This window comes from Elephantulus edwardii, unplaced genomic scaffold, assembly GCF_000299155.1.
Source record: "Elephantulus edwardii isolate Elephantulus edwardi_28Jun2011 unplaced genomic scaffold, EleEdw1.0 scaffold00046, whole genome shotgun sequence".
In the NCBI taxonomy this organism is placed as follows: domain Eukaryota; kingdom Metazoa; phylum Chordata; class Mammalia; order Macroscelidea; family Macroscelididae; genus Elephantulus; species Elephantulus edwardii.
The window spans coordinates 16,065,873-16,075,788 of NW_006399796.1; the positions used below are offsets into that span (position 1 = coordinate 16,065,873).

The 9,916-nt window shown below is 37.0% G+C and overlaps 1 protein-coding gene across 1 annotated transcript in view; it reads left to right on the forward strand.

The window, feature by feature from the left end:
- Positions 1-9,916, forward strand: part of PRRC1 (proline-rich coiled-coil 1) — a 35,734-nt gene that overhangs the window by 20,134 nt on the left and 5,684 nt on the right. The window contains exons 6-7 of the mRNA XM_006886032.1: positions 5,439-5,542; positions 6,299-6,332. Coding sequence (XP_006886094.1) covers positions 5,439-5,542; positions 6,299-6,332 — 138 coding nt within the window. The remainder of the gene's footprint in view (positions 1-5,438; positions 5,543-6,298; positions 6,333-9,916) is intronic.

A 9,916-nucleotide genomic window follows, 5' to 3' on the forward strand; every position in this document is an offset into this window, starting at 1 on the left:
ACCCTATGTACCATAGCACTACCATCCTTGCATTTCTTAGAACTTGTCTTGCTCAGACCCTAGGGTCTTTTCTCTGTTCATTTCCTGTGTTTGTAATACCTTTCTTAGATTTCTATTTTGTTAATGAACATCTTTCAAGTCTTCACTCATATAGTCCCTTCTTTTTTTTTTTAATCATTTTTTTAATTAATTTTAATGAAAATTTACAGAGACTTTGGATTTCCATTCATTCATTGTTGCACTTTTCTCCCTGCCCCCTCTCCCTCCAGTACATTCTTCTCTTTGAAAAGTAAAAGAAAAATTCCCCCATTGTTTTACAATCCCTCCCCCCAGGTCCACTCCACTATGCTATTCTGGACTCTTGTCATGACAATAATACCTAATCACATATCCCTTTTAAACAGTTTTCTCCCTCATCTGTTTGAATGCAGTATACATAATTTTTCCTATCTTTGTCAGTCTCCCCCCAAACCTGTTGTCAGTCCTGTTTTACAACTATGGCACTATGCAGTGTTTGTCCTTTTGTGACTGAGATATTTCACTCAGATTAATGTCCTCCAGGATCACCCATTTTGAATAATATTGCATGAGTTCCTTTTTTCAGTGCAGCATCGTATTCCACTGTGTGAATATACCACAGCTTCTCTATCCATTCATTTGTTGATGGGCTGTTGATTGTTGATGAGTTGTTTCCAACTCCTTGCTATCGTGAATAAAGCTGTGATAAGCCTGGGTGTGCATATATCTGCTTGGGTGGCAGTTATGCTCTCTTTGGGGTATATTCCCAGTAGTAGAATTGCTGGGTCAAATGGTATCTCTGGGTGCAACTTTTTGAGAAAGCGCCATACCGCTTTCCACAGTGGTTGCACCATTTTACACTTCCACTGACAGTGAATAAGGGTTCCAGTTTCTCCCACAACCTCGCCAGCGTTTGTTGCTGGCTGTTCTGTTAAGTTTTGCTATTCTTACTGGGGTGAGGTGATATCTCATAGTTGTTTTGATTTGCATCTCTCTTAGAGCTAGGGATTTTGAACATTTTTTCATGTGCTTGTTGGCCATCTGAATGTCTTCTATGGTGAAGTGTCTGCTCATCTTCTGTGCCCATTTATCTTGTTGTGGTGCTCAAGTATTTTATAAATTCTAGATTTAAGGCTCTTATCTGACATGTCATTACCAAATACCTTTTCCCAGTCTGTGGCTTCCCTTTTTACTCTTGTCAACTCACCTGTGTAATACTGTAGTCCATGCCTCCTTAACACTTATCACATTTTACTGAGAACCTTTAATGTATAACACTGTATTTATATATTGTGTTTCATTTTTTTTATGCTGCTTCGCCCTTTTGAATTTTTTAAGAGCAGATTTTGTTTTGTTCACTAATTGTCAACTCAGAATAATTCTTGCCACTAGAAATATTCAATAGGTCTTTATTAGATGGTTACAGGTTTCTGAGTGTGTGTGTGTGTGTGTGTGTGTGTGTGTGTGTGTGTGTGTATATATCTTTTTTGTAAAAATGTATCTTTTTTTTTCTTTTTGAATTATCTCCCCTAGTAATCATAAGGAGTTTTTAAGGTAGCTAGTCTGTGCTGTTAATTTTCCTAATATATACTTATACTGTTTTCATGCTTAGTTTGCCATCTATACTCTGTTTTGCTTTTTTACTGTTAGATATTGCTCCAGTCTTTGTTTCTCATTTTCTTTGAGCAATAGAGTTATATAGTGTTATTGTTGTTAAAGTACCTTCAAGTGACTCATAGTGATCCTGTGAACAGTGCCTCTCTCATTGAGGGCTTTCCTCTCTTTTGCTAACCATCTCCCTTTCCCAGCATGGTATCTTACTCCAAGAAATAAGTCTTCTTAAAGATAAGTGCAAAAGTAAATGAGACAAAGTATACCTTACTGCGTTTAAGAAGCAATGTGTTTGTGCTTCCTTCAAGACAAATTGAACATAACTTGGAGGCATTGATTGTACTTCTGTCTTCTGTATTCGTTGTCCAGCTTTCAGATGCATAGGAAGCAATTGAAAATACCCTGGCTTGGATCAGGTACCTCTAAAAGAGTAAGGTGAAATTCAGTGCCTGTTTTATTATACATTGCTGAAATAAATTGCTTGAATACATGAGGTACATATTTGTTTTGGGGTGTTTGTTGTTTGTTACATGACATCAAGTCAAAACCACTCAGCTGATTCTCCAGCAGGTTTTCAGAAGTAGTAAATCCCGCAGGAGGAGATTGTTTATCTTTGTACTGTGGAGTAGCTGGTGGATTTGAACTGCTTATCTTTGGGTTGGCAGCACACCTCCTTATCACGAAGCTACCACAGTGCCTTTATTTTGAAGTATCCTTTTAAAACATACTTGTCAAAATGGTGATTTATTTTACTAATCTTTCAGTGACTAATAGGTATGTCAAAAGGTGGTTGGGGTTTTTTTTAAATGAATTTGTAGTAGAATCATCAAGATGCCCTGGTATAGAACCTAGAACAAGAAATTAAAAATATTAGGATTAATCTTTTTTTAATAATTTATTTACTCCAGTAACAATCCTAATGTGGAAGATATTTTCACTATGGCTTCTATTTTGCATTTTGATTTAATATGCTATCAGTTAAGTCTTTTAAGAAAAGTAGAGATTTTTTTTCCTGCTTACAGTTCCAGCTGTCTACCATTTGCTTGAAACTCATAACTTAGTGACGCTGAGTCACAGTCAGCTCATATAGCTTTTAGTCCAGTGAGCATCCTAAGCTGTAAATCACATGGGAGGAGCTTGACCATCTTTTTACCTCAGAGTCATTGATGAATTTGGAATGCCAGAGAGGCCTTGCCTTTGGGTTAGCAACACAATTCCCTAAGGACTACCCACTAGAGCTCAATATCATATGTAGTTTGGAGAGCTGCAATATGTCATTGTTTACATTTAAAGAGAAAAATGTTAAATTCCAATTTAAAACTACAGGAAGCAGTACACTATTGTGGATATTATATTTGCAGATCCCTAATATAAAATACAATATGGTTAACTTGGCTGTAGAAGGTTAAACACGTCAGCCTTGAATATAGATTATATCTCATCATCAGGAAATCAAAAAGCCTTACCACTGGACTGGTAGGCAACGTTATGATAGACAAGAGAAAGGATTGAGATTATTGACAACTTCGTCTTACTTGGATCCACAGACAATACACTTGGTACTAGCAGTCAGGAGATCAAAAGACATATTGCATTGGGAAAGTCTGTAGTCAGGATCCTCTCCAAATTATTGAGAAGCAGTGATGTAAATTTGAGGACTAAAGCCTGCCAGATTCAGGCCATGGTCTTTAATATCATTTGCTATGCATCTGAGAGCTGGACAGTGAATAATGGTGACAGACATGGACTGCCAAAAGAATAAGCAGATATATTTTGGAGAAGGTAAAACTAGAATGTTCCTTGGAGGCAAAGATGAGGAAGCTTCATCTTGCATACATTGGGCATTTTACTAGAAATGATTCCTTGGGGAAAGGACATCATGCTTGGAAAGATAAAGGGTCAGTGAATGAGAGGAAGACTCTCAACCAGATGGATTGACAGTGTCTGCAGTAGTGGACTTGAGTGTGTCACAGATAGTGAGGATGGCACAAGACGGGACAGGATTCACAGTGATTGCTCATAAGTCACTATGAATCATACCGACTCACTGTATCTAACAAGAAGATGAAAAAATATAAAAGCTTCCTTGCAGAAAAGTTGCTTCATAAACTGGATCTTGCCCACATTCCTCAGTAGTCTCTCTTTTTAGCACCTTGACTTCGTCTTACTCTTGATCCTACTTTGTTCATTACTAGTTGCTTCTAATTCTATCATATTTTTGTCTGACTACTGCTACCCTACAGATTCTTCCCAAACTAGCTTTTGGTTTTCATTTTCAATTTAACTTCCCATAGAGAAGTTATTTGTGGCTTTTTATAAACTTTCCTTTGGAATGAGTGCTCTTTATTAGGACTTAACACTTCTTTCTCATTAACTTTTGCTGCGTTTCACTCAATTATTTTACTGCCTATGGTTATTGTTATCTGCTCTTGTGTCTCTTCAGACTCGGGACCACCTCTTAGTGCAGAGCAGAACTATACACAAATTTTACACACCGATTTTCAAGACTCATTATTTTCAGAAGCAGATCACCAAGCTTGTCTTCTTAGACATTCCGGGTAGTTGTGAACTCTCAACCTTTCCTTGCAGTAGACAAGAGTATTTGAGGGCAGAATGGTGGCATTCATTTTTCTAACGTCAGCACATTGTTTGGCACCAGCGTCAGGTAGGTTCTGACTTATCGCCACCCCATGTGTCTCAGAGGAAAGCTGTGCTGTAATGACTAACTTTTTGTGATCCGAGTGAAAGTTTACAAAGCTAATTTTCTGTCCAACCATTCATACACATTCTGTTGTATAAACTTAATTACAGTATTCATAGTGTAAGCTCACTCTTCCCACTGCCTCCTGTGGTTCTTGATTCCATTAACCTTTTTCCTATTCCTGACTGCTGGGCGTCATGGACACATGCTGCCCTTTTGATCTTACATGGTAGATTATTTAAGAAGTGAGTACTTCCATAGTGTTGTGGTGTTGTGGTTCATCTTATATACCTTAATTGGTTGCAAGTTGAGCCGTGGAGATGAGTTTTGTTTCAAGTTTGGGAAGTTATTATGGGCTGTAGTCTCAGGGGCTTTGTTAGCCTCTGTTAGTTTAGTTAGCTTGGCATTTTTAATTTTGGGGAAGTGTTTCACATTTCCCTATACTCGACGCAGAATCTTACTCTGTGATCTCCTTTTTGGTGTAGTTAGCAGTGATGACTGGGTACATACCTCTGTAGTATGTACTAACCTCGTCCCAGTCTCATCGTTGTGCAGATTGAGGTTCACATGTCCCATTAGTCCTTTGAACTGATAATTTCTATGAATCTTGCTTTCCTTTCCTTTCCTTTGTTTGTGACAGAGAAAGAGACCAATGTTGCACTTTAGATGAGTTCTCACAAGCTTTTAAGATCCTAGTCACTACCCACTGATATTAGATATAGAGCATTGTATTTGTGGTCTAAGATATACTAGTTAACCTTGATGTCCCCTCTTAATATGGTCCTGAAGTCCTATGGATACATACTGTCAAGTTGGAACCAATTCATAGCTGACTTTCTGGTGGATTTTCAAAGGCAATAAATCACAAGGGAAGAGATTGCCCATTTTTCTCCAGTGGAGCAGCTTGTGGATTTGAACTGTGTGATTTTGGGTTGGTAGCTCAACTTTTTACCACTAAGACACCAGAGCTCCATTTTTTTATATGGTTAGATAGGATACATATATACCCATACACAGGGGTATATGTTTGTATAATAAAATATATAATCATAAATACATTATGATACATTATATTAACTAACTTGAAACCATTATTTTTGTTGTTCAGGGAGCCCAGGAACGGATAGACAGCTTACGTCGAGCTGGAGTGATTCATGAAAAGCAAACTGCTGTGTCTGTAGAAAACTTCCTTGCAGAATTGCTACCTGACAAGTAAGACACTATGTTTCTCGGAATTAAAAAGCAGAAAACAATGTAGGGACTTAATAGGAAAAAAGTACATTCAGAGGAACATATGTTCTTGTGCCAGTTACCTCACTTAACTGATTTTGTACCATAAGTAGCTCAGCTCAGTTTTCCACTGCTGTTGTTTTTCTTATAAAATGGAGGGGAAACCCACTTTCAACCATAGTATTAATAATCAGTCTTTATAATAGTATAACTAAGATGATAAAGTGTTTTATTGAATTAGCTATAATTGACCTCTAATAGTAATCACAGTGATTTACAGTCATTCAGAGTAATAGAACCTGGGCAAGGGAATCTGGTGATAGTCTCCAGATTTTTTTGTTTTGCCGAGTTTAACCTCTCTTGTCATTAATTCACTCATTGCCAAATCAGGTCTAACTCATAGCTGACCTTCCAGCATACATTTTTGTTTTTTTATCTAGGGATCATTTTCTTTCTTTACTTCTTATGTAAGGCAGCTTGCATCAAATACCTTTCAGTTTTGTTTGTCTGAAAGTATCATTAATTTAGCTTTATTTTTTAAGAAGATTTTTACTTAATGTAGATGTCTAGGTTACCTTTTTTTTTGTTTCGACACTTTGAAGATGGCACTGGTTTCTTGCTGCTGTTTTTCTATTAAGAATCAGCTGTCCGTCTTATATTTTCTGTAAGAGTCAGGTGCCCTCCCCACCACACAGGCTGCAGTTCAGATTTTATTTTTTTTCTTTTGCATTTTGCTAGGTACGTTTACTTTGCTTTTTCTCTTTATATTTTTGTGAGTTCACTGAGCGGCTTGATTCTATGGGCTGATGTGTCTCATACATTTTGGAAAACTCCTGTGTTATCTCTTTAAAATTTGTTTCTGTCCTATTCTTTCTTGCCCCTTTCTTGGACTCTACTTTCAGTTGTAAGATACCATATTCTCTAGGCATATTGTGCATGTTTCTCACATTATGAATTCTTTATTCTTCCTTTTGTTTCTCTGTTCTTTGGTTTGGATATTTTTTATTCATCTTTTCATTAATTATTCTGTCTTCTGCTCTGTCTATTCTGTTATTAAGTCTATACAGTGAGTTCCTAAATTTTTAAAATCGATTCCATTTGCAATAATAATAAGCAATATTTCATCTGTTTGATTATACTTAGTACTGTTTTCTTGAATATATAAATCAGAATTATTCCATACTAATTCTAGAAGTTTTCACAAAGCAACTCGAGAAGACAATGCAAAGTATTATGATGAATTGTACAAAGAGCCGGAGTTAGAAAATATAAAAGGGACGAACTCACTCAGCAATTCTTAAGCTGGAGGCACTGAAAAATATATTTAAGCCTTGAGTTAGAATACTGAAAGATGCTATCGACAAAATCTTGAATGATCTAGGAATCATCAAAAGAAGATGGAGGGAATATACATAGTCACTGTACCAAAAAGAACTGACTGACATGGAACCATTTCAGATTATAGCATGTTATCAAGAATCAATAATACTGAAAGAAAAAGTTCAAGCTCTGCTGAGGACATTAGTAAAAAGTTAGATCCCCAAAATCGAGGGGATACCAGTTGACATGTTTTATCTAACAGATTAAGCCCTAGATGAGCCCACCAGTCTATGCCAGGAAATCTGGACAACAGTTACCTTGTCCACTGATAGGAAGAGATGTGTGTTTGTTCCTATTCCCAAGACAGGTGATCCAATGGAATATAAAATTATCAAACAGTGTTATTAATATCATATTTAAGTAACATCTTACTGAAGATTATCCAAAAACGGCTGAACTATCAGAAGTTCAAGCTGGATTTAGAAGAAACTGTGGCACCAGGGATATCATTGCTGCTGTCAGGTGGCTCTAGGCTGAGAGCAGAGAATACTGGAAAGATGTCTATCTGAGTTTAATTGACTATGCAGGGGCATTTGACGATGTGGATCATAACAAATTATGGCTAACATTTAGAAGAGTGGGAATCCCAGAACACACTGTGCTCATGTGAAACTTACCCTAAGAAGTGATTGTACAAACAAAGCAGGAAACACCACATGGTTTAAAACCAAGAAAGGTGAGCATCAGGGCTATCTCCTTTCTTCATAGTTATTAAGTCTGTATGCTTAGCAAATTATTTGAGAAGCTGGGCTTAAAAAGAGCAAAGTGGCATCAGCATCATCAGTAGTCTAAATTATGCAAATGTCACAACCTTGCTTGCTGCAAGGAAAGCGGACTTAAAAAGAGGATCTTTTGCTGCAAAAAGATCAAGGACTATTACAACGTTCAAAATGGATTACATCTCAACATCCTAAAGACAGAAATCCTCACCAGTGGGCAGTTAGATAACTTCATGATAGATGGAGAATAACTGAAGTTGCCAATGTATCCACAGTCAACACCCAATACCAGTAATCAAGAGATCAGAAGATGTGTTGCATTGGAAAGTCCTCTGTCAAGGACCTCTCCGAAGTTCTAAGGAGTAGTGGTACTGAAAACTAAAGTGCACCAGATTGAAGCCATGCTCTTTTCACTTACTTTCTGTGCATCTGAAAGTTGGACGGTGATTGAAGAAGAGTCAGTGTCTTTGAGTTGTAGTGTTGGAGAATGGTACAGAATATCCCCTGGACTGCCAAGAGAACAAGCAAGTATGTTTTGGAGGAACTGTTCCTTGAAGGTAAGGATGGTGACATGTTGTTAAGAGCAGTCTTTGGAAAAGGACTTAATTTTTGGAAAGGAGAAGAGTCAGCAAAAGAGAGGAAGACCCTAAGGAAGATGGATTGACACAGTTACAGCATCAGTGGGCTCAAGTATATCAGAGATGGTAAGGATGTGCAGGAATAGGGCCAAGTTCAGATCTGTTAGTTCAAGTCTCTGTGAGTTGTTGTTGACTTGATGGCACTAATAACAGCAATTCCAGTGTCTAGATCACATGAGCATTTGCTCCTTTAGTTTCAATTTTCTGTTGGTATGATGATACTGCACTGTCTCTTTGAATGCCTACAAATCTTTGAAAATCAGAAATAATATATTAAAAAATGTAGAGTATTCTAGAGTTTCTGGAGAATGTTCAGTCTTTCTTGTAATAGAATTGGCAAGAGGTGGATGGTTTATGGTGTCTGTCTTTAGTTACAGACTGAGCCAAGTCTGGGATTGATGAATGTTCTTCAGTTCAATTGAAATTTCATAAATTTTATTCTCATTTTGGTCTTCCTTGCTTTTATGACTTTTAAATGTATACTTTTTGAAACTTACCTAGCTTTTCAGTGGAAACACTGGCTATCATTAACTAAACTGGTCACATAGAATTGATAAATTTATCTTCAAATTTAAACCATTTCCCCTGTACAGCAAGTTGGTTTTTTAATTCATTTCTGGGCTAGCTTTAATAAAAAGGTTTTTTTTTTTTCCCTCCCCCATTTTAACCAGAAAAATAAACTAGATAAGTAACTTTAAATTGTTATGTAATTTTTTAAATTAATTTTAATGAAAATTTACAGAGACTTTGGATTTCCATTCATTCATTGTTTCACTTTTCTCCCTGCCCACCCCAATTCGCTCTTCTCTTTGAAAAGTAAAAGAAAAATTCTTCCATTGTTATACAGTCCCTCCCCTCAAATCCACTCCACTGTGCAGCCTTTGTTCTGGACTCCTGTCATGACAATAATACTTAATCACATATCCCTTTTAAATGATTTTCTCCCTCATCTGTTTGAATGCAGTATACATAATTTATCCTATCTTCCGCAGTCTCCCCCCAACACCAGTGTCAGTCTTGTTTTATAAAAGTAGCACTATGCAGTATTTGTCCTTTTGTGACTGAGATATTTCATTCAGCATAATGTCCTCCAGGGTCACCCATTTTTAATAATATTGCATGAGTTCCTTGTTTTTCAATGCTCCATAGTATTCCATTGTGTGAATATTCCACAGCTTCTCTATCGATTTATTTATTGATGGACATTTTTGCTGTTGTGAACAAAGCCGCAATAAACATGGGTGTGCATATATATTCTTGGGTGGCGGTTATGGTTTCTTTGGAGTATATTCCTAGTAGTAATTGCTAGGTCAAATGGTATCTCTGTTTGCAACTTTTTGAGAAAGCGCCATACAGCCTTCCATAGTGGTTGCACCATTTTACACTCCCACCAACAGTGAATAAGGGTTCCAGTTTTTCCACAACCTCGCCAGCATTTGTTGCTGGCTGTTCTGTTAAATTTTGCTATTCTTACTGGGGTGAGATGATATCTCATAGTTGTTTTGATTTGCATCTCTCTTAGAGCTAGGGACTTTGAACATTTCTTCATGTGCTTGTTGGCCATCTGAATGTCTTCTTCGGTGAAGTGTCTGTTCATATCCTGTGCTCATTTTTCTATT